The sequence below is a fragment of the Antedon bifida genome, chromosome 8, assembly GCF_963402885.1.
Source record: "Antedon bifida chromosome 8, ecAntBifi1.1, whole genome shotgun sequence".
NCBI lineage: Eukaryota > Metazoa > Echinodermata > Crinoidea > Comatulida > Antedonidae > Antedon > Antedon bifida.
In genome coordinates, this window is record NC_136233.1 from 10,730,887 (window position 1) to 10,754,836 (window position 23,950).

Consider the following 23,950-nt stretch of genomic DNA (forward strand, 5'->3'; position numbering starts at 1 on the left):
GTACACTGGTACAGCACGTTATAGTCTTCAGTCTGTATTCTCTAGAGATGTGAAGGGCATCCAACAATGGATAGAAAGAAACACTATTTGGCTCAGTGGCGTCTGTGAGCAAAGAGGAAAATGTAAAGTATGCATGACAGTCTCTTCTGAAGATGTACCAGATATGATTTTTCCTTCCTGTGTAAATTGTATTGACTGGACCTTCTCACCTAACTTTAGGTGGTTGTGTCAAAGTTATCCTCCAATATAATTGTTAATTTCCATGTCAATGTCTCTCTCGACACAATATTTTGGGTCCTTTCCAGAAGTCCAGAAAATACAAAGAGACTGAAGACCGTAACATGTTGCACCAGTGTTCTTGGTTAAAACATTGGTTAATAGATATTAATGGTAACCTTGATCAAAATGGGGAAAACTTACAACCACCTTCGACCATGCCAAGATACATGGCACATACTTCAAACTGCGATATGAAAACATAGAGATACCCAGTTCTTTCAAACGTATGTGGAAGATGTGGAACTGCAGCTAATATGAAAATCTAAAAAATTGACATAATAATGAGTTTGAATGAACTAACTGTTTTCTTTAAATCAAGATGAAGTAAAATGTAATTGTCCTGTAATATTACAATACCATAACAGTTTTGTTTAGAAAACTATCTCATTTGCATTTGCAAACCAGATGAACACTTATAACCTTAGAATATCTTATCAGTTACAAATAAAAGATATAATTGGTAATCTAAACAATTTCTATGATTACTATAGACAATTGAATGTTTAGAATATGTAAATTATAAAAAACAATTTACAACACAGAAGCTGGATATGTTTATTATTATCAATATGTAATAACAATAAAACATCAAAGATATATTTATTATCCTAATATGGTATTTAAAATTCATTTATTTTAATTAATAATAAATCAAATAATATATACCTTCCAAAAAGTCATGCATTTTGTTATTTCGTACCCCATAACAATACTAAACGGTGAATTTTTTTCTATAGGTTTAATAAGTTAAAAACCACATAAATCTATTGGTAATAACATTTTGATAATTTTTTAATATATAGCAATTAAACAGTTTATATACTACTTATTGGTTCCTAGAAATGCAAAATATGTTGACTAAATTCAAAATTATTAGCAAAAAAGTTACCCCTTACCCCATAATTTTTAATAATTACAAATTACTATTACGGTCACAATTCCTAATATTATTACACATGTTTATTTGTTTTTAATCTTTAACTTCAATTTCTTGTCCATTGTCTTTATAGGTTTAAAAAAAAAGTTAGATTTGGTGTATTTTTGCGTTAAATATTGAAACTTTATTAATGTTACATTTGGACGAAATTGCATTTCTTTAAATGTTCAATGACCATTTGACCTACAAAGATGTCAATATATGTTACGTTTTATTTTTTCACAATGAATATAACAATTAGGCAACCTACGCAGTACATAATAATATCAAAAATATGCAAATGTGATCACTAAATACAAAGTTATTAGGAAAAATGTAACCCCTTACCCTATAATTGTTAATAATACATTACTATTAACAGACAGAATGTCCTCATAAATTCACAGAATATTTGTTTGTTAAATTCAATTTTCTTATTTATTGTGTCTATAGGTTTAAGAAAACATTAGTTTGCTTAAGATATCTTGTATTTTTGTGTTTAAAATTGAAATTTATAAGCTAATTTAGAAGAAATTGCATTTTTGATTAAAGGCCATTGACCTTTGACCTCTAAAAGACATCAATAGATGTTCGATTCATTTTTTAAAAGCATATTACAATAAAGCAATCCATACACTACATACTGATAACAAGAAAATGTAAATCTCTTCACTAAATCTTAAGTTATTTGCAAAAACGTTACCCCCTACCCCATTATTGTCAAAGATTACTAATGACGAAAAAATTTCTTTATAATGCACAGCATATTCAATTGTGAAAAAAAGTTAACTTCAATTTATTGTGTCTATAGGCTTAAGAAAACATTAGTTTGCATAAGATATCTTGTATTTTTGTGTTTAAAATTGAAATTTATAAGCTAATTTAGAAGAAATTGCATTTTTTATTAAAGGTCGGTAACCTTTTGACCTCTAAAGATGTCAACAAATGCGGGATTCATTTTTAAAAAGTATATTACAATTAGGCAATCTATACACTACATACTGATAGCAAGAAAATGCAAATCTGTTAACTAAATTGTAAGTTATTCGCAAAAATGTTACCCCCTACCCCATAATTGTAACTGATTACAAATTACTAAAAACAACAAATTTCTTCATAATACACAGCATATTCATATTTTGTTAATCTTTAACTTCAATTTTCTTGTTTATTGGGTCTATATGTTCATGAAAACATCAGTTTGCATAACATCTATTGTATTTTTTTTGTTAAAAACTGAAAGTTATAAGTTAATATTAGACAAAAAATCATTTTTTATTAAAGTTCAATGACCTTCTGACCTCTAATGGCGTCAATAATTGTTGGATTTACTTAGAAAAATATATTACACTTAAGCAGTCTATACACTACATATTGATACCAAGAAAATGCAAATCTGTTCATTAAATCCCGAGTTATTAGCAAAAGTGTTACCCCCTACCCCAAAATTTTGTGTTGCATATTTTCCGTAGGCGGTGTTATATAATCCTAAAAAATGACTATTAAGCTGTACAATTGGCATTGCTATCATGGATTTCTAAAAAGTAGACATATTAAGCTTTCCAAAAATGTATGGTAGCATTTGCCACCAATTTGATACTGCTTTCACAAAAAAACTGGACCTGGCCCATGGACTATATATTTTGTACATAATTTACTGTAGTTTTCTTGTAAATAGGCATATTGTTAAATCACTTTTCTTTTATTTTGATTACTCTGGACGCACCTTCACTCAAGAAATTTGCTACTGTTTCAAATAGTACTATTTTTCAATTTCAGCTTAATGATTGTCATCGCGGTATTGTATTTGATGGCCTTGAAACACTGTTCAGTCCAAATCAGGCGGCCACTGCCAATGCCTTGCTGAAGGCATTTAATAACCGCAAATACATTTTCTTTGTGACTTTGAAATTGGAACAGTCTGTACTACAGGCACGAGAGAAGCGTGAAAAAGAAGAAAAAGGTACAGGTTTTGTTTCTTTAAATTTTATAAACAGGAAATGTGATGACAAAAACCAAATAAAGGCACATGATTACTATATATGGGTATCATGGTATCATACCAACAACCAAATATGAGCATACAGTATATCATATATGATTTTAACTTACATGCAATGGGTAGATGTTTTCTGAATGTTACTGTATCTTAAATTTCAATTTTAGAACTTTTGGAGAAACAGCAAGAGGAAGAAGAGAGACAGAGACTCGAGGAGATGTCAGAAGATGAGTATGATGCCCTTCCAGATGAAGAGAAAGCTGCCATTGATCTCAAAAGACTCAAAGCAAAGAAAGAGAGATTACTTAAAAAGTAAGTGAGATTCTTATAGAAATTAATAAATTTAATCAATAGTGTCAGAAAAAATGTCATCTTTTGATAAACAACTCCTAATTACTGTATGCATATCATCTGTCATCTTGCTGAACATCTTCTTCCAAACAATAATTATGTTATATTCTGTATGTATGTATCTTTATTTAAATATTCTGTTTTTTTTCTCCAGAGAAATGGAAGAACGTCTAGAAAGAGAGAGAAAAGAAAAGGAACTTGCAGCTCTGTTAGAGTTACAGAAACTTGAAGATGAAAAGTGAGAATATTTATTCAATATTTTCAAGATTTATTCTTAGTGTTTCCCTCCCAATTTATAAATTATTCAATTAATTTTGTTTTCCTTTCTTATTTGTATGCCATTCACAGAGGCAAAAAATGGTTGAAGTTTCTGATTCTGGCTTCTAAATTCTTGTTGTATTCCAATACAAAGTGTCTCCTATTTTATCAAATGTTTTTCTTTTTATAGAAACAAAAAGAAGAAAGGAGCTAAACAACAAGAAAAGGATGGAAAATCTGTTGCTGGGAAGAAGCTTGCAGATACCAAAATGTCTGGTACAGGAAGCGTTATTGGCGTAAAGATCAAAGGTGATATTAAGCATGAGGCTTCAATCATTTCTTCAGATCATGCTATCAAGATGACACAATCAAATGCTACAGAGAGACCAGAATCACATGGTACTGCTGGAAGCGAGACCCAATGCGAAGAAACTGGCAAGTAAGTAGAGTAAAATCTCACAAATCTAGTCAGCGAAATAAAAAAGGAATTACTGGTATAAAATTTTTCCTGTAATTCAACTGTTTCCACAGCCAAAAATTAACCGATTCCACTCGAGAAAACCTAACCAATAGTTATCTCATTGGGCTGTGGTAACACAGCCTAAATCACAATAACTACTTATTTTTGTTTTACTTTAATTTTGAATTCCAATTAATAACTTGAATTTGCAGGAAGAAGAAAAAGGACAGGCGTCCAATATCAAATGAGACTGCTCCGGAACCAGAGCCTGAGAAAGATCCTGCCAAAGAAGCAGAATTACTGTTGGCCAGCAGGTTCAAAGCATTTGAACACAGCTTCAAGGATATAGTTAAACTGCTTGATAGATGGGACAGAACTATTGGTAAGGGGAAAAAAATGAAGTAAAACATGTCTACACATATTGCTAAATGACTAAAGATTCTGGCTTCAAGAGTATTTTTGTAATCAATTATCTGTGTTCTTAATACATAGGTCAAATATGCATAGATCCAAATGCTGATGATGCCGATGTTGACGAGATCCCTATGCACCCACCGTCAGGAAGAAAGGGAAGAGGAAAGATTGACAAAGAAAAAGAAAGGGAACGTGAAAGAGAACGGTTAGAGAAAGAACGTCTGGAGAAAGAAAAGGCAGAGAAGGAGAAGGTATTGTATTTTTTTGAAAATTTGGATTTCTCTTTTGAACTTGACATTTTTAGATCCTGCTCTTTAAGAATTTTCTTGAAGGTGGGGAAAGTTCTTGTGTCCTGAATTTTTATTTTTATCTTTACTAACTGTAGAACAATAACAGTTTTTTTTTTTTTGTATCTCACCAGGCTGCTGAAGATGGTGAAGATAATGGTGAGAAAGAAGATGGCAAAGAAGAGATTGGAGTGTGTCACATCATCATGGATGCTTCAGAGCCAGAAGGCCAGTATGGAGAAAAAATACTACAGCAAGGGAAGCTACCTAATATGTCAGAGGTATGGAAGAACACTAATAGAAAGCTCATGTTTTATTGAAATATGTGAAGTATTCCATATCTGTCTGTATGCCTTTAAGCATAAACCTGCACCATTGGTACCCTGGGTAACAGCAGTCGACATTTACTTGTAATTTTTACCTGTAATTGACAAGTTATGTATTTATTCTTAACTGTTTCTCTTTCTCTCATTATATATAGATTCTAGATGGCCTTGGTCTTGGACCCAATGGTCCACCAATTCCTCCTGGAGCATCATTTTCGGTTGTTCCGTATCCTGTCAAACGTCGACCTCCTATTGGTGGGGATGCAAATGGCCACTATGTGTTTGTGGCTTCTTCACCAGAAGACCCGTAAGTGATTGAATATTAAACTTTAAATTATTGTCATGATAATTGTCTTTAATGTGATTAATATTAATTAAATCAGCACCTTCACTACTACCTCACATCCACTCTCAAAGGAAATTAAAGATCCCTTTTTGTCTCTTTACTGAATCAATATGTTTGATATGGTCATTGTTTCATGTTCCGTGACTTGCTAGATTAATTTATTCTTTTTTCAATTTAATCGTTACTATGCCCAGCAGCTGTACTTTTTTTTATCTGCTCATATTTACCTTATTTGTTCAACTTTTATCTTCTGGTATAATCTTTATTTTTTTATTTTTATTTTTTTTTATTGTTCTTTTTTTATATTTTAAAATTTGTCAAGGCAATCCCGCCACAAGTTTTTCCTCCTTTTTGGGATTCTGACTTCGTCCATTACTTTCTTTCAATAATCTCAATCTGTCATTACTTTTTTGTTGGACGAAAATAATTGTCTTTTGAATTGAATCAATGAGTCCATTGCATTTTCTATTTAATAGTTATTTTAATACTCTATCTGTGTTTTGAATAGAAATGTTGCCATTGAAGATAAACAAAAGGATTCTGAAGCAGATATTGATTTGATGACACCAGAAAAATCCTTCAAAGATAAGGTAAACTTTCAGATTTTGTTTTTTTCTTTTCCTTATTGAGTGGTTTTTATTATTTGTGACTATAATATAAATACAAGTATATTTGTTGGAGAGACAAACCCATTGGCGATAGTTGTCTTTGACAGCTCTTGTCTCTCCTCGTTGCTCCCTTTTCATGTTTCACTAAAAGGAATAAATAAAATAAATAATATAATATAAAACAAGTCATTATAAATAACTTGTGATTCTCAAAGGTTCATGTTTCAGTTTGAAACGATATTAATAGTTAAGTCAGGTTTGTTGTATACCATGTGTTTCCAAAAAAGAAATTAAAAGCTGAGAATGTCTTAACGTTTTGCTATACAGCAACTGTCTTCTTGAGCAATTCTAGGCAAGTAAAGTTGAGGCGAACACAAAAGATTGTTAAGGTGTGAACTAAGCCATGATTGTATACTGTCCAGTAGGTCACACTGGACAAAGACAATACAGTCAGTCAACAACAATGGCAACACTGTAGGTGTCAAAATAGATGAATTCCTTCCATTCTTCCAGTGTTTATTCGCCATAAACAATATGATTGTTTTGTTCAGATAATATTTTATTTATTTTTATCTATCTTACAGGATGACCACCCAACTCCAACTGGTAAACTCAAAGGAAAAGACAAAACCAGAGCAGGTGCAGAGACAGCAAGTTCCTCTAGAAGGCGTTCTGCTAAAAGTCGTAACCGCAAAGGTTCTCTGACAGTGACCTCTCCACCTCCTGGCAGCACCACTCCAGGTTCAGATGCTGATGGTCAGAGTAGTACTGGTGATCTATCAGCAATTCAGGAACCAAAGAGTCCCAAGTATGTGTCAAGACTTTCTTTGTACACTTTTACAGACCCCAATTTAGTTCATTTTCTGGATCATGGCTTACTACTGTAAACCTGCCTGGTTTACCCCAAACTAAATTCTATACTGTTCCAATTTCGCATTTCGATTTCATCCTCTGGATATCAGTATACTGACTATTTTCCAGATTCCTTTATTTCAATTCTACTCTTTGTTAAAGGTTGAGTACATTCCGCTGGGTAATACAACCAGGAGGTGAAGTAATGCTACGATTGCGCTTCCAATCGGAGGAGCTAGGACAATTTGATCAGACCCTGAACTTTGAAATCACAGGAACTAGAAGACGGTATCAGCTTTTTAATAGAGGAGTTTGTGCCTTCCCCAACATTAGCAGAGAACCTAGGTAAGAACAGTTTTTAAAGAAATATATTAGTGGGTATCAGAAAGCCAGATTATAGGTATCAGAGATTCAATGAAGTAGTGCATAGAAGAACTAGGGTTTTACCATGTGACTTAAAAAGAGGGGAGATGTAAAGGAAGTTTTAGAGGGAGTTATGAATGAGCAGTATCGTTCACTTTTATAACTTTTTTTGCAAATTTCATTCAAATTAGAATTGTATTTCCTAATCGTAAGAAGAGCAAGCGCACAGATGAGATAGTCCACAAGAAATACATCTTGAGCACTGAGACAATGATGATGGGACCGCTACTCGCAGGCAAGTCCAGGGACCGCTACAAAGAGGGCAAGTACCCTGAAAATACTGAGAAATTGAAGATCTGCAATACATCACCACTGGATGTGGAAGTGAGCTTCTGCTTCCAGCATGACAGTAATGCCACAACATTTCTATTGGATCCTCCAAACATGTCTTTGAAGCCTGGAGAAACACAAGAGCTTAGTATCTGGGTATACCCTAAGAATCAGGGCTACTTTGAAGACTCAATTGTCTGCTGCATTCGAGAAAACCCAGAACCAGTGATGTTCAAGGTAGCTTGTTATGGAGTGAGACCAGAACTGGAACTAGACAAAAAGCAACTCCATTTTGAAAGAGTATTGTTACATAGGTAAGCTGATGAAAGCACAATGGTTTAGGCATCCATCCTGTGGAGAAAGTGAATAAATGTATGGCAGTATCTATTACCATCTGCTTAGGTACTGTTGTGTGTTTATTCCTTTCATTTAGCCTGGAAATAAGTGGATGCCTCAACCCCAAACCTGTCATCATTACAGGAACTTTCTGGTCTTTTTTATACTATTTAATACAAGCTCACTTATTGTTGGGAACAAGTTACTTTTCTATTTAAAATACTTCTGTGTTTCTTTCACGGACTATGCACAACCCCTGTATTTTGATTCAGATTATTTGGCATTATGGTACAGGTTAATTAAATTCTTGCCAATTAAAATTATAACTTTATTTTATAATTTCTTCAATTGGTTGTAATACAAAATGATCACACCTAAACATAATTGTTTGTATTTGCCATTTTAGAATTGATTACTTTTATTATTATTTTGTGCTTTTTATTTTCTCAGAAAAGATACAAAAACCATTTACCTGCGTAACAGCACATTGTTACCAGTCTCATGGCGAATCAGTGGTCTTGAAAACCTTGGTGATGACTTCTCTGTGACTACTGATTCTGGAGTAATTGATCCCAAATCAGAGTTTGCACTTAACGCTCATTTTAGGGCTATGAAGCCAATCAATTTGAAGAAGACAGTCCGTTTGGAAGTAAGTAAAAAATAAGTAATAATAATAATTGTGCATGACAACACAGATATACAGATGACCAAATCCAGAGATATATGTTAACTTACAATTTTATCATCTTAGGTATCTGATGCTGAGAACATTATGGGCCTACTTCAGACGGAGAACATTCAAGTATTGGCTGAGGCATATGACGTAGCTCTAGATATGAGCTTCCCTAAAGGTGCTGATGGTGGCCTAGATTTTGGCGTTATTAAAGTACTGGATGAAACGAAGCAGACATGCTCATTGAAGAACAAAGGAAGATATGACATTGCTTACAAGTATGTACTGTACTGTAAAATGTTCTATGAACTGTAAGAACAAATTTGGCACTGAAGATATGTTTTCCAAAAGCCACTGACCATAGCCAACAGACTGTACTTCTCACTAGACGAATGGCAGTATACAGTATCTTGATGATAATCAATGATTGTGGGTTTGATATTTCAATATCCATAAATTGTACATTTTATGTACTTCTAGAGGAGTTATTTCGTTTGGTAGTTGGGGTAATCCCTCATTAATAATTATGCTAAAAGTCATTCAAAGGTGTTCATTCTGATGTTCTTATAATACATATACTCTATCTCATCTTGATAGTCAACAGATCTCCGTACAGATAAATCTTTTTTTAAATCCACAATTATTATTTCCTAACTGGACATTAGTAACATTTAAAAATGTTTTTTTTTTTTTTTCAGTTTTGTTTTTGAGTCGACTAATATGTGTGGTCCCGAGCAAATCAATCTGTTTTCTGTGATTCCTCAGAAAGGCTTACTTGTACCAAATGACCGTCCTACCAGCGTACAAGTCATCTTTAAGTCTCGAAAAGAAAATACAATTAAAGACCAGCCAATACTAAAATGCCATGTAAGAAAACAGACAGATTTAGAGTTTGATGTCATTATTTATTTTCAGATCACCTTTTTCATATTTATTATTATTGATTGTATGGTTGGTGGCTTATTGATTGAATTAATAAACTTTTGCCTGCACCAAAATGTGATAACAGATGTTAAAAATAATCATTAAGTTTCTAGATGCTAAGTTGATGAAGTTGAATTAATTGTTGATTTTTGATTAACTTATTACCATTTCCTTTGTATAAGGTTATTGAACCGTCGGTAACAGAGGGCGGTGAGATAATCGCTAGTATCCCGGTAAAACTTAGCGTCCGCTCCATATTCAGCAAGTATAACATTTACCCAGTGAATGACATTAATTTCGGTGCAGTGTTAACTCACACTCGCAAGCAACGTACATTCATCATTGAAAACAAAGGAGAGTTTGACTTTAAGTATTTCATCACAAAGATGCAGAAAAATGTAACATCACAACAGCCATTGGTCAGAGGCAGAGTGTAAGTATGAATAATATTTTGGTTTGAATATATTACAGGTGTTTTAGAAAAATCCAATTAAAGGCAACATTAAATTAAGATCTGTTATCTCGGATATAGGATAAAGTTAACATAATCAAAGCCATCAAAGGCTATTATAAAATAATGATAATTAGCACATAAGAATAATCGTTATTGTGTGTTACTGTATACTTACCATTTATTAATGTTTTCTTGATAATTATTCTTTTATCTATTCCTTTTATCTATCTCTCAAGGACATCAATGTTATTTTTGAGGTATTTCACATAAGATATTCAATATAGTAACATTTCATTTTCACACTATATTAATACATTAACCACTGCATAAATTATTAGCTTTAAACATTGCTTTCAATGTTGCTTCACTGTAGGGAATCTTGCATGACACAACAGCAAGACCACAAAATGTCTGTTAAAACATTGTACAGTAGTTAGTGTTTAATTGTTACATAGTCATCAATATTAATAATAGCGAAAAAGTATTAGCATTCATACAATACAATATTAAAAATATGCCTCATTCATCATTTTTTAATTTTGTGGAGTAAATGCAATGTCATGTACATATAGAAGATGTATGTGTATTCTTATTGGCTACATATGATGTTGCAGTTTCCATAGTTTAGTGAAGATCAAGACAAAGTAAGGCACATACACAAGCCTGCAACACTTCCCTCTGAATTGTCAGTGATACAAAGAGTAATCTTGTTGCTTTTTAGTGTGTTCTATAGAAGAGTACATCAGATTATAAATTAATGCTGTGTTCTTTCAGACCACCTGGTGGAAAACGAAGTAAATCTAGGGATGATTCTAGTTCAGGTCGATCAGTTGCCAAGCCTAAACGTGCTGATTCAATGAGGTGTGTAATTAAGATAACAGGTTCAGTAGCACCTGTTTAAATCAATGTCTTTGTGTTTCGTTCGTTGTTTACTTGGGTTTTATGTTTCTTTTTTTTGGGGGGTTTCTTTGTAATACATGGTTTTTTTTGTAATAATTGGGTCGTTGTTTACTTGGGTTTCTTTGTAATATTTGGTTATCTTTGTAATACTTGCTTTTCTTTGTAATTCTTTGTTTTCTTTGTAAAAGATGGGTTTCTATTTTAAAACATGCTTGTTAAGTGAGTTTTGGTGTTTTATGACATGTTTTTCATGGAGAGTTTGAAAAAAAATTTAACCTTTTGTGAAATTATAAGATTTGCCTTTTTGTTACAAAATATGATATTCATATTTATAAATACTAATAATACGTTACTTCGTCATATTTTCCTTTGTACCCAAAGATTATCAACAAGGTAATTTGTTTGACTGTTTAAACCTAACACTGTTACAACTAACCAATGAATGTACACCTTTTTTTTTAAATGTTATCCTTCGAATTGTTAACGAAAAAGCTACTTTTTATTTTGGTTAATTGAAATCTTACTTGTTTGATGCTAAAATATACTTTATATATAATTTTTGATGTTGCTGCATCTTATAGTTTTAGTTTACCAAAAAATGCAAATGGACCTTGGTTTTTACTGTATATACAAATACAAAAGTCACAAGAGTGACATTTTAAAAATAATTGTGTGCATGAGATTTGATTGGATTGAAATATCTTCACTTACTGCATAAACTAGAAAAATTATACTACTGTAGATTTTCCTAAAACCTTCCTTCTCAACCACCATTTTCACTGATCTTATCCTTCTTCCCCTAGTCATCTCCCTTTTTCCCTCACTATCTCCGTTTTTTTCTCTGCTTCATCTCCCTTTTCACTATAATCATATAAGGACCATCTTTTTTTAAATTCCTGATGATTGAAGTGTACACATATGCTCAAAATACTGTTAAACGATGGCATAATATTTGCTAGAAGCTCACTTTAAAGCATCCCGCTTTCATTGCAGCACCATGGCATAAAGAATGTTGATCAAAACCACCAAAACTATTGTTGCCTCTTTTTATATGTATTATATATTGGATCTCCTATTGTATTGTACAGTCTAAAATATAATAACTTTGTAAACTTAATTTTACGTTTAATCTTCAGACAAGACATGGGTGGTGGCAACCAGTCCAGACTACAACTGGGAATGTTCACAGTCTACCCAGCTTATGGCATGGTGCTACCAGGTAATCAAGTCATTGTACAGGTAGATTGCCTGGCTGAGACGGAAGGCAAAGGTGATGAGGTGAGATATCAGACATTAAATTCTTACTTTTCAGACAAGAAATTGGTAGTGGTAACCATTCCAGACTACTACTGGGAGTATTCACAATCTATACCCAGGTTATGGCATGACCAACAAGGTTGATTTCATACAGGTTGATTGCTTGGCTGAGACTGGGAAAAAACACCCTCTTTACTGACAATCATACATTTTTACATTCAGCCACCACTATGATCACTTCCTTTGCAGGATCTTGCCATAGACATACACGACCGTGACCCTGCACAGAACCCTCAAGGTATACCTTACAAGCTGCTTGCTGAAGCTTGCACCCCAGGCATCAACCTTGTGGATATCACCTCAATCTTTGAAGAGCATCGTATCTGCAAAAATCTTAGTGTATTCCTCAACAATCATCAGTTGGGTATGGAGAGTGGTGGTGTATATGGTGAAGACGAGAACAGGTTCCTCTTTGGAAATGTTCTGGTCGGGCGAAGGTCTAAAGCACGGTTTAAAATTATGAATCGTAATAAGATTGCTTGTGATGTTCTGTTCACCTGTAAGTTGAATTCATCCAAGGCATCATCCAAACTACACGATATATTTGAAGTTGAGCCTAGCAGGGCATGCATTCCAGCACACAGCCATGTGTATGCTGAAGTGATGTTTTCACCTCCATCTATGCAGGTAGGCAGATTATAGTGGTGTACTGTAGCTTAGCTTTTTAGCTTAGAAGTAATGTAAACCAATTATGAACTATGATGCTATTACTAAAGTGAGGGATGATATTGTTATTGTTTGCATCTTTAAAATTGCAGTAAATCGTTGGAGAAGATTTAAAGAATTTGGTTAGAAATAAGTCCAATAAACACTAATCTTAATGTTTAATAGTACACTAATATTATTCAGTTATTCACTCTTCTACAACGAACAAAAAGTTGCAGAAAATTAACAAATTATGGGAATAAATGTTCATTTCTTTTTAATTAGACCTACACAGGGAATTTTGAAGTTGCAGTTGATGGGTTGTCCGGGGCACAAGCCAAGCAGAAGAACCTGAACTTTGAGGTGCAAGGTGAAGGGAACCTTCCTAGAATCACAGTAGTAAAGCCTAATATTCGCAACAAGAAGGGCAATCCTATACTGCTATTTTCACAAATTCTTGTTGAAAGAACTCAAAGTTTGCCATTCTCACTAAAGAATGAGGGAACACTTCCAAGTAAGGTAAGTATTCTGACTTTCTGATTTTATCAATGTTACAATTATTGCTGGAAAAATAACACTAAGTAACTTTAGGTTTAGGAGAAAGTTCGGCAATGTAACTTTGAACTTTGTAAATACTGGAGAGAATGGAACATTATGTAATTCATAGACTGTTCTTGAAAATTGTTTTCATGAAATTTATTCAGCCTTACCAAGTAGTGTATTTTATTTATTGACATACGTACTGTACATGCCTTCTATTTATTTTGTAAATTCAGCAATTAATTTAAATTGAAGAGTGTTCACTTCAGATCATCGTCTTTTTATGGCAAAACAACCAGAAGTTAAAAGTTTAGGAAGTAATATATTCTATATTACAGTTATCAATAGTGAACACTTATTTGTTTTATAGGTTGACATAGACCTGGATAGCCCAGATAATTCATTCATTCTTAAAGCATGTGGTGATACCAACCTGATATACCCACTAGCTTCAGACTACAACCCAGAATTTGATGGTGAGTATTCTAGATAAAAGGAGTATAAACAAGGTTGTTTCTGATTTGTAGAATATCATATGAACTCATACTGTATCTTACAGATGAAATACCAGTAAAACGACCTCACACCGCTTCAGTAATCATCGGTGTAGACGAGATTGCCAACTTTGATGTGATATTCAAGCCGTCGGAACCAGTCCGCTGTGCTGCCACCATCAGGATCTCTGTAATGGACAATCAGTATGAGGAGACAATAGTGCAGCTGGTTGGAGAAGGCTATCAAGATGAGATTACGTTGGACAATATACATAGCTACATTGATGATAACGATATTGAAAATCTTATTGGAGATGAAGAAGTGATAGGTGGGTATTTTAATGATACAGGTGTGATAATAATTTGCTTATGTAGATCAAAGAGCTTCACATCAAATTTGTATTTACCAATGCACTTTATAAATTCAAAGTGGACTAAATGAACTTTTATATGCCCTAAACACTTCATGTCAAGCTGTCACCAACCTTTCCATAAGACATGACATCAAAATGGTTCTGATGACACATCTTTATGATTATAATGGAAATGATGATATTTGTTTTGTAAATTTCCATTTTTAAACATTAATTTCAGCTGCACCATCTAATCTAATCCACTTCCGAGACTGCCACATCGGTGAACAACGTCAGCTGACTTTCACTATGACCAATCACAGCAAGACAGACACTGTTCGCTTCCAATGGCCAGAACATCCACAACTGAAATTTCTACCAGCAGTTGGTCACCTACATGCAGGATGTGCTAAAGATGTTGCTATTACTTTTAAAACTAATGAACCAATCACCTTGCAGAATGAAACAATTAACTCTAAAATATCAAAGATTAAATTTGATAAACCAATAGATCAGGTACATATATTTTGTTACGCTAATTCTACAAGGTATAAAGTACAATAATTCTTGTAATTCTCTATGAGACTCCATAACAACTGTGAAAGACTGATTCAGAAGATCCCAAATATGCTAAAATGTTCCCATTTTAGCAATACTAGACAATAGACATTTGTGTATCTTATTCATTGTTTTCTATAACATTCCTAGGTTGCTGATTGGGATGATCGCCTGAGAACTGTCAAATGGGTTGATATCTCTCAGATTCCTACTCGACCAAACACGTCTGCTGAAGGTGTCAACCGTCCCAAGTCAACACAAGATGGCAAAAAGGATGAGAAGGAAGGAAAGAAAGAGCATAAGAGAGGTGCTGCAGCAGCTGCGGCGGCGGCAGCAGCTGCACAAGAGCAAATGGAGAAGGAGAGATCTGAAGAAGAGATGTTAAGGAAGGAGATGATGGAAGCTCCAAAGCCTTCAAAGAAAAAGGTTGGCTATCAATAATTGTTTATTTTTCTTATAAAATAATGAAAACCACCCGATGATGTATGATAAAAATTGACTTACTTTGCTAGATTATTTTATTATGAATTCATTTAATTGCTTTTTAGGTAATAGAAACTGAACCAGAACCCACCTATACAATAATGGAAGATTCCAGTCGTGATATTGAACTGTGTGTCAGTGTAAACTCTGATTATGCCAAGTTCAAATGCAAACCAGATGTAGTCAACTTCAAGGACACATTGATGTTTCAGACAAGAGTATACACGTAAGTCGCACTTGCTGACTCAGGATTGTATAACTACAAAATAATGTGATTTTCTTTTAAAAAAAAATGTAGACCAGTTTACAAACTTTGACAAACTGAAAAAGTAGTGTGCAGAGGTTAGGCCATGCACCTTCTTGACAAACTGGTTAGCTGAGGTTTGTGAATTCAGCAAATCAACTAACTGTCTTTGTAGTCAAGTGACTCAACAGAATGACAAAGTAACCCAGTTAACAGAGCTAGTTTAAAGAACCAAACAGTGGCTCAGAGTTTTCCAACAGTTTGGTTCTTTAAACTACCCTGTAGTGTAAGTCAGGCTGCTATTTTGGGATTACACAACCCTTCTCATTCTGGATTTATTGCAATCAACCCCTCATTATTCATTGAATGTTGTCAAGAGTATTTAATTGCATATGAACTGCTACTGGAATTACACATTTTTTACCAGATCCATTCTCTTTCTTTTTGATTGTCACTAGATTTTTCATAGCCAATAAAGGTTCCATTCAGCTTGACTACAGTTGGCAAGTAGTTATGGAAGAACTTGCTCAGAGAAAATCAGTTAGCTTTGCTGATAAGGACCACATGAGACTACCATCACGTTGCAGCACTGGCATCATGTCAGATGTCCCAGACGTGTTTCCATTCACCATTACACCAGATGTCGGAACCATTCCAGCTGGCAAGAAACAGAACTTTAACATAAACTTTTCTCCATTGGATGTCCAGGAACATGAAGGAAGGCTGATCTGTCGGTAAGTTAGCCAGGTTTTTTCAGAGGTCATTGTATTTTTATGAGATGATTACTGCACATGACACTGCTTATTATTCTCTATCCTGTCTCTGCCACAGTACCAAGATAGAACATGGTACCGTATATTACTCACACACTTTTATTCTTGGGTGTTTTATATTCTATTTTACAGTATTATTATATGACTTTTTTTTTCTGTGTGTAGTATTCCAAATTTGGAACCTGGTAAACAAGGACCAGTGATTGCTGTTCATGGCAAAAGTGTAATGCCATTTTGTCACTTTGAACTAGAAGACTCTGACTACGTCACTAGCGCCAGACGTAATCCAGAGCTGCGAGGTCCTGGAGGAGCACCACCAGGTGCTACTCTTGACCCCAATACAAGAGTGATTGAATTCAATTCTACTGGTGTGAATGTGAAGAATCCACGGCACTTCTTCATTGTGAATCCAACGTGTCAGGGATACAACTTCCTGTGGACATGTGAAGATGAGCCGGATCCAAAAGAACCAGATGTATTCCACTGTTTGACTCCTAATGGATTTGTCAATCCAGGAAAGAAGTATGAGGTCAGTAGATAGTCTCATAATGAAATAAAAGATAATAATTTTTCCTTCTTGTTGTCGTTTCTTTGCACATATATGAAACAATATCAATACTTCGTTTTGCAGATATATTTTGAGTTCATCCCAAATCAACTGGATATTGTTGAGTCCTTCTGGAGGTTTAGCATTCCAGAGCAGAATATTTCAGTTCCATTCCTGTTAGTTGGCAATGCAAGAGAACCAGCCATATCTATGGATAGATCTCATATCAACTTTAGATCTATTCTATTAGGTAAGACGAAAATGAATTCTCTGTGAAGACTTCAGAAATAGAGTTGGTCTACTATTCTACATTAATATGTCTTCTCACATAAAAAGTCTGACTTGCACTTAAAAAGAACCCTGTGCATTTTTTAAAGAGTGGGAATCGACGCAAGTAAGGATAACTGGAGGAATAACGACCTTAGAACCATTATAGCTAACTACAAGATTGTAAATTGTTTGGGTTTGGACATCTTGTCATAGTTTATACAAAACTTTATTTTTCTTTCAATAGGTAATGCTGCTGAGGAAACTGTATACCTCACCAACAATGAGAACAAACCATTCCAGTTCTCCATCGATGAGACATCGTGCCATTCTGAAGGGTTCTCATCATTTGTTACAGTCACACCAATGGATGGAACTATTCCTGCACATGCAAAGTAAGATGAACTACATACGAATATATGTTTATTTTTATACTAATTATATAATTATATATTTTCTTAGAAAGAAGAATTTGAGTCATAAGTCGGCATGGTAAAATGTATTACCAGTAGGATATACTTACTTACTTACTTAGTCCGGGACATACCCAAACTTATATGACTAGATTCCTCCATAATTTCCTATCTGCCATTGTGACAGCCAGTTCCTCTCTCTGTATACCAGTATCTGTCTCCAGTACACCAATGTATGTGAGAGCTGGCCTTCCTTGTTTTGCAAATCCATGTTTTGGCTGCCACAGCAGAACATCTGAAATCACTTCCTCTTTACTGCGAAGACAGTGTCCAGAAAATGCCAGTCTTCTTATTGTTTCTGTTATTTTTGGTATGGCCAAAGAGCCATATAGTACTTCGTTGCTGTTTCTTTGTTGCCATTTTATGCCCATTGCAGCACGAAGTAATTGTGAGTGACTGCCATCAATTGCTTTCTCAAGTTTCTTTGTAATGGATATACAACCCAAAATATACTTAGCGTGTCTTAACCGTTTTTAAATATCATTATCTATTTTTAGGATACCCATTAATGTACACTTTGTGCCTCGTGAACAAAAGGAAGTGAACTTTAACCTTAAAGTTAGCATTCGTAAGAAGACACTACCAATCCAGTTGAACATAAAAGCTGAAGGATACTCAATGTGTGCTACATTGTTTTGTGAAGATTCTCATGGCAAGAAAGTTGAACTGACATCAAAAGGACTCAATGAGATTAATTTTGGAGAGGTAGGATGCTCTGACGACACGAGTATTACATTGCTAACTTTTTTTTTTTTATTTATTTCTTCTCATGTACTGGGAGATCTTTTTTTCTCCTGAGGACCAAGTACAAAATCAGCAAACCAGGGAAACACAAACAGTGTACCAAGTAATTTATCGTACACAAGTGCAATGTATGTACACAGGACCCCTCTGATGTATATGCAATTTGAATAGGGTACAAGCAATAATGGCACAGACATATCTTTCGGATAACCTTAACCATTACGCTGTACCCCTCATTCAAAACCTTGTCAACATTTTATTCTTGTAATAATGTTTAGAAGAGCATTTTACAAATAATGTCATTATTCTTTTTTAAAGATTGAAGTCAATGAAAAAGCAGTGCGCTCTCTCTTCATTATCAACTCTGGCAAATTCAATTTTGATTTTGAATGGATTCTAACGTCTCGAAAAAAATTTGCTCGTAACTTACTTATCAACCCAGAGAATGGCAGTGTGTCATGTAATGATCGCAAACGGTGTGTTTTGGCATTCAAACCAACAGCTACTACTATTCTTAGTGGAATTGAACTTCTCCTGAAGGTAAATTTATTTTGGTTATTATATTTTACTGTAATTAAAAAATTATTCCTGAATAATGATTTGATTAGCTATTAAATAGATTAAATAAATTGGAAATTGTCTGAAGACATTAACAAATATTAGTTTAGTTTAGTTCCTTTTGCATCCCACTGGACATAAAGCCACTATTTTAGTTTCTGTAACAACTTAATTCAACTGATAGTAGGGCTGTATACTCAATACTTTTTTCGAAGATGCACTGGATTATTTTCAAGAGCTTATGAGCTGGAAGTTTTCTAACACGGTCGAGGAGTGTCTTGAACCGATATTGATTTATTCTGTATGTTAATTCATGCATATTCTTTCTACTTGATTGTTACAATCTTCAAATATCTATTGTTTCTCAGGTGGCAAGTGGACCAAGCTTCCCTATCAGTATTGTTGGCAGTTGTGTGTCACCAAGCTTACACTTCTCATTTACCAGACATGACTTTGGACCGTGTTTCATACACCGCGCTGGTATGCCAACACACACAGTACTCTTGACAATTACTAACAAGGATAACAAAGATATAAGGTAACCTATTAATTTAGCTATTTAGTAGAGGACAGGCCTCGCCCTTTATTTCATTTCATTTTTTTAAAATTAGTTCTTTCACTGTTTAAGTAAAGTCCCATTCTAAAGGGATATCCTCATCTGACATTCCACAAAATAAAATGCATCATAGTTTTTTATATAAAGTCAATTCCATTTATTTAAAGGGGTGACCTTTACCTCACCTGAAATCCACAGCATATCGGTTTATTGAGTTATCCTGTACTTACAAAAACTTGAATTGAATCATTAATTTGTGTGGTTAGTAATTAATTATGATATTTTTCTTTGTTGTAGCCTTGATTGTAATTACACCAGCACTTCATTCCTTGATGTACACTTCAGTGCGCAAGTTCTACAGCCTGACCAATGCTGCGATGTACACTTTTCATTCTACCCACGAGATGCAACAAAGTATCATGAAACTATCCCATTTGAAGTTAACGGATTATCTCGTCAAAACATTGAAATCTCCGGTCATGGCACAGAGATGAGAGTTGAGGTAGCAAATGCAAAAGATAAGAACTTGAACTTGGGGGCACTTCGCATCGGACAAGCTGTTAAGAAGACCATACCAATTGTTAACAAAAGCCCAGCGCCGATTACTTTCAACGTAGTCATCACACCGTTTAGCCAAGCACTGCAGCAGTTGCCTAACGTGTTAATGCTAGCACCGAGTCATTCGATTACGTTGAAACCAAAAGGAGGAACATACGATCTTGAAATGCTGTTCACTCCAAAGTGTCGCATTCCGCAATTTACTGAAGAGGTGATTAATTATATGGTTTTGTTTTCTCTTCTGGACTGACGAACCTGGCTGTGCAGGAGAATGAAAACCATAGACTTAATAATGTATTACCGAAACGATTGGTAAAATATTCCCTGCACAGCTCAGAGAATAATGTGTATTTGTTAATATGTATCTGAGATATTCTTTGAATATTATTATATTTATATATTTTTTATATGAGATATTTTATATTAAATTGCCATACACCAATACAAGTTTATCTTGTGTCATTGTTGCACAACTGAAAGTTGAAAACAAATATCTCCCAATAGCTATCAATTCTTTAATATTAAATGTCTCCCAATGGCTATCAATATATTTGAATGTTGTTTAGGTGATGTTGGAATGTGAAGGACTGTCACAACCCTTGTTTGTTGTTAATGGATCCTGCCAGGGCATTGAGATTACTCTAGACCAAGATTCCATACCATTTGGAGCTGTATCCATGAGGAGCAGTACCACAAGAAAGTTGCTGATGTACAACACTGGAGACATCGGAGCAGCGTAAGTCAAACAAATCATTTGCATATTGTAAAGAAATACAGAATATGTATCTTAACAAGAATGTGTCATTTTAAACCATTAAGTTATGTATCATATTTGTCTATTTCCAGGTTTAAGTGGAACCTTGAAAAGTTTGCACCAGACTTTAGCATTAGCCCTGTTGCAGGATACATCTCTCCTGGTATGACCGTCTCATTTGAGATTATCTTCCAGCCACAAGAACTCTGTAATGATGTTAGATATGATGTAAGTTATAGATTTAGTTTATTCTATATAATGTTCATATCAGGAGGACGTATCAGCGATTATCTCAATAATCTTAGTTAACTGATCTGAGTCTCCACCTCTTCAGCCTTCCTTTTGACAGGGCTATGGTGTACCAGTAGCTTTCTACTCTTTCGAAACATACTCTATGTTAATATTTTTAACTTCACTGCCACATGTGTCACTAGACCTCCAGTTAAAATATCCTTATCCAAGAAAACAAAGAATCTACATCTGAACTATGGTTGAGGTGTTCCTTGAACGTGTAATGATATTTTGGCCATGGTTTGCAGGCCCTTTGACTCAATAAGACTTATACTACAGAATACAATTTCTGTTTTGTTTGTTATCTACAGAAACTGCGTTGCAACATAGAGGGTGGCAAACCGTTGAAGCTTGTCCTAACCGGAATGTGCATAGGTTGCACACCGATGAAAGAGGTTCTGCACTTCAACACACATGTACGTGTAAAAGACACACGCTCACTTAACTTACACAATCGTACAAACCGCCGTTGGCAGCTTAAACCGATTATCGAAGGAGAGCATTGGTCAGGAGCAGAGAGCATCGCAATAGAGGCACAGTCTAGTAAACCGTTTGAGGTTACTTATAGACCGTTGATTATGACACATGAAGGGAAAAAGCATACAGTGAGTTATTTTTTATTGTTGAAAGAAATGCTTCGGACTTGGAGTTTAAACTTATTCTGTATGGTCTGGTAAGGGCATTCCATTTGACCTGCAGGTGTTCTTTATGATCCTGTTGTTTTTAAATACTTTACTCCCTTACTTGATTGTAGAAACGTACTTATACGCCTATCAATGATTTTTGTGTTTAAAAGAGCAGGTTTAAAAGAGTAAATAAGATGCTGATGAAACAGCACCCTCAGTTCCATTAATTTAGTGAATGAATAGAAAATGTAAATTTATGAAAGTTATGGATGACTTGAATAAGTATAGTCAGTCAGTCAATTTACACTTTATTTTACAGGGCACTGTGTTCTTTGCACTCCCAGATGGCAATGGTCTGCTATACAACCTCACAGGTGTATCAGAGGCACCAAAGCCAGCTGGTAACATACAACGAGAGGTCCCTAGCAAAACCCACTACACAGAGTTACTGGCTGTGTCAAACTGGTTGAAACGACCCCAGAGGTAAACTAATTGATTTGTATAAATATCTCCCAGAATGTACAGGAAAACATGATCAGCACTTTGGGAGATGATCTATAGTACAAAGTTGCAATGACGAATTTCTGTCTCATCTGAACGACGAAATATGCATCTTATATGTTCTTATTCTTGCAGGTTCAAGGTTTACATAGAGATGATAAAACCAGATAAGTTAGACCCAGCCACCACCATTAAGGGTTTGGACTACATTGATGTACCAGGCCTAGCTAAGCGGGAGTACAAACTGAATTTCTACTGCCACAAGGAGTCATCTTATGCTGCCAAGGTACAGACTACTGATGTACATAAGGGACAATAACTGCTTTTGTTGCTTCCTGCATACCCTGTGCATATGTATAATATACATTTATTAGTGAACGCTCTGTTATGCTATTACCAATGTACACTGACAGTAACTTATACTTACTTATTAGTGTTCAGTTCATTCTTAACCCCATATCAGCTCCATGTTACAGAAGCAATACTGTGAGCAACATGTTGTTTTACTCCGTATATACAATATTATACACCAAATGACATACTCTTTTTATTCATTATAGGTTGTTTTCAAGAATGAACAGACAAACGAATTCCAGTTTTATTACATCACTTTCAAAGGCCTTGCACCAGACATCATCAACACCATTGAGATGACCACTCCAGTACGATTGACAACGTCTAACACCATTGTGATGGAGAACCCATTAGCTGTCTCTGTCACCTTTCAGACTAACTGCCAATCGCCAGATATCATGCTCCCTACACAGCTTGTTATTCCTCCACAGTCTGAGGTAAGAGAAGTCTGGGTAACTTTTTTTAGTTTAATTGAACAATTCTCCTTGTGTATATCTGTAATTGGTACAAAGGAAAATGAGGTATATTTTGGAAGCTGCCTAAAGCAGGTTTGTTGTATTTTACAAAATGAAATATAGAGAAGTAGCTTATAAACCTCTAAAACCAAAAATCAATGATCTTGAAAGATAAATGTTTCATTTCTGCCAAAAGTGTAATTTCATCTTTACATTGTTGATTGAATTACAGGGTTGCCTTGTGTTTGAGTACCTCCCACTTAAGATCGGCTCAACTCAAGGTAAACTGACCCTAACGAGTGCTGAACTAGGCCTATACCAGTACAACTTGCAGCTGACTGCTACTGCTGCAGGCCCAGAGAAAGCTGTCTATTTCCGGTCTGCTCTTGGAGGCAACCACGTACAAGTTGCACGCTTTGTTAACTACGCCAAGGTCAAGGCTGAGTATACGTGTAAGGTATGTTTCTGGTATTGGAACAATATGGTTCTATTGTTATTTTGATATTTTATACAAGTAATGAATGTTTATGAGTGAAATGTAGAGAATATTTTCATGAGTTGGAAAATGTAATGCCTCATTGAATAGAAAAATAAAAAGTACACATTCAACAATTGCCAACCATACCTACAAAAACCTGCTGAACGTGCAATAAGTGGCACTTGAACGTTCAATGTATGTACCACCTGATGCTGACATGTGATATATAATCAACCAATCAAATGTGAGAGGTCCACTTAGGTGTGTTATAACATTTAGTCTTGCATTGCATCGTGTTTTCTAAA

General features: G+C 34.7%; 1 protein-coding gene across 2 annotated transcripts in view; it reads left to right on the forward strand.

Moving 5' to 3' along the window:
* Window positions 1-23,950, forward strand: part of LOC144850592 (hydrocephalus-inducing protein homolog) — a 55,405-nt gene that overhangs the window by 30,124 nt on the left and 1,331 nt on the right. Inside the window, exons 36-76 of one of the 2 annotated variants that reach the window (XM_078707907.1) lie at window positions 2,975-3,158; window positions 3,362-3,506; window positions 3,700-3,783; window positions 3,994-4,242; window positions 4,476-4,645; window positions 4,756-4,928; window positions 5,099-5,245; window positions 5,446-5,597; window positions 6,145-6,226; window positions 6,829-7,052; window positions 7,259-7,441; window positions 7,651-8,103; window positions 8,576-8,774; window positions 8,877-9,076; window positions 9,497-9,665; window positions 9,905-10,155; window positions 10,413-10,433; window positions 10,951-11,037; window positions 12,213-12,354; window positions 12,583-13,020; window positions 13,324-13,557; window positions 13,949-14,054; window positions 14,138-14,401; window positions 14,667-14,941; window positions 15,134-15,409; window positions 15,532-15,692; window positions 16,169-16,444; window positions 16,649-17,012; window positions 17,115-17,280; window positions 17,545-17,692; window positions 18,268-18,475; window positions 18,833-19,054; window positions 19,441-19,610; window positions 19,926-20,397; window positions 20,753-20,922; window positions 21,033-21,168; window positions 21,543-21,836; window positions 22,177-22,340; window positions 22,494-22,644; window positions 22,919-23,149; window positions 23,400-23,624. In XM_078707907.1, coding sequence (XP_078564033.1) covers window positions 2,975-3,158; window positions 3,362-3,506; window positions 3,700-3,783; window positions 3,994-4,242; window positions 4,476-4,645; window positions 4,756-4,928; window positions 5,099-5,245; window positions 5,446-5,597; window positions 6,145-6,226; window positions 6,829-7,052; window positions 7,259-7,441; window positions 7,651-8,103; window positions 8,576-8,774; window positions 8,877-9,076; window positions 9,497-9,665; window positions 9,905-10,155; window positions 10,413-10,433; window positions 10,951-11,037; window positions 12,213-12,354; window positions 12,583-13,020; window positions 13,324-13,557; window positions 13,949-14,054; window positions 14,138-14,401; window positions 14,667-14,941; window positions 15,134-15,409; window positions 15,532-15,692; window positions 16,169-16,444; window positions 16,649-17,012; window positions 17,115-17,280; window positions 17,545-17,692; window positions 18,268-18,475; window positions 18,833-19,054; window positions 19,441-19,610; window positions 19,926-20,397; window positions 20,753-20,922; window positions 21,033-21,168; window positions 21,543-21,836; window positions 22,177-22,340; window positions 22,494-22,644; window positions 22,919-23,149; window positions 23,400-23,624 — 8,466 coding nt within the window. The remainder of the gene's footprint in view (window positions 1-2,974; window positions 3,159-3,361; window positions 3,507-3,699; window positions 3,784-3,993; window positions 4,243-4,475; window positions 4,646-4,755; window positions 4,929-5,098; window positions 5,246-5,445; window positions 5,598-6,144; window positions 6,227-6,828; window positions 7,053-7,258; window positions 7,442-7,650; window positions 8,104-8,575; window positions 8,775-8,876; window positions 9,077-9,496; window positions 9,666-9,904; window positions 10,156-10,412; window positions 10,434-10,950; window positions 11,038-12,212; window positions 12,355-12,582; window positions 13,021-13,323; window positions 13,558-13,948; window positions 14,055-14,137; window positions 14,402-14,666; window positions 14,942-15,133; window positions 15,410-15,531; window positions 15,693-16,168; window positions 16,445-16,648; window positions 17,013-17,114; window positions 17,281-17,544; window positions 17,693-18,267; window positions 18,476-18,832; window positions 19,055-19,440; window positions 19,611-19,925; window positions 20,398-20,752; window positions 20,923-21,032; window positions 21,169-21,542; window positions 21,837-22,176; window positions 22,341-22,493; window positions 22,645-22,918; window positions 23,150-23,399; window positions 23,625-23,950) is intronic. The other variant, XM_078707908.1, reaches the window with a different exon arrangement.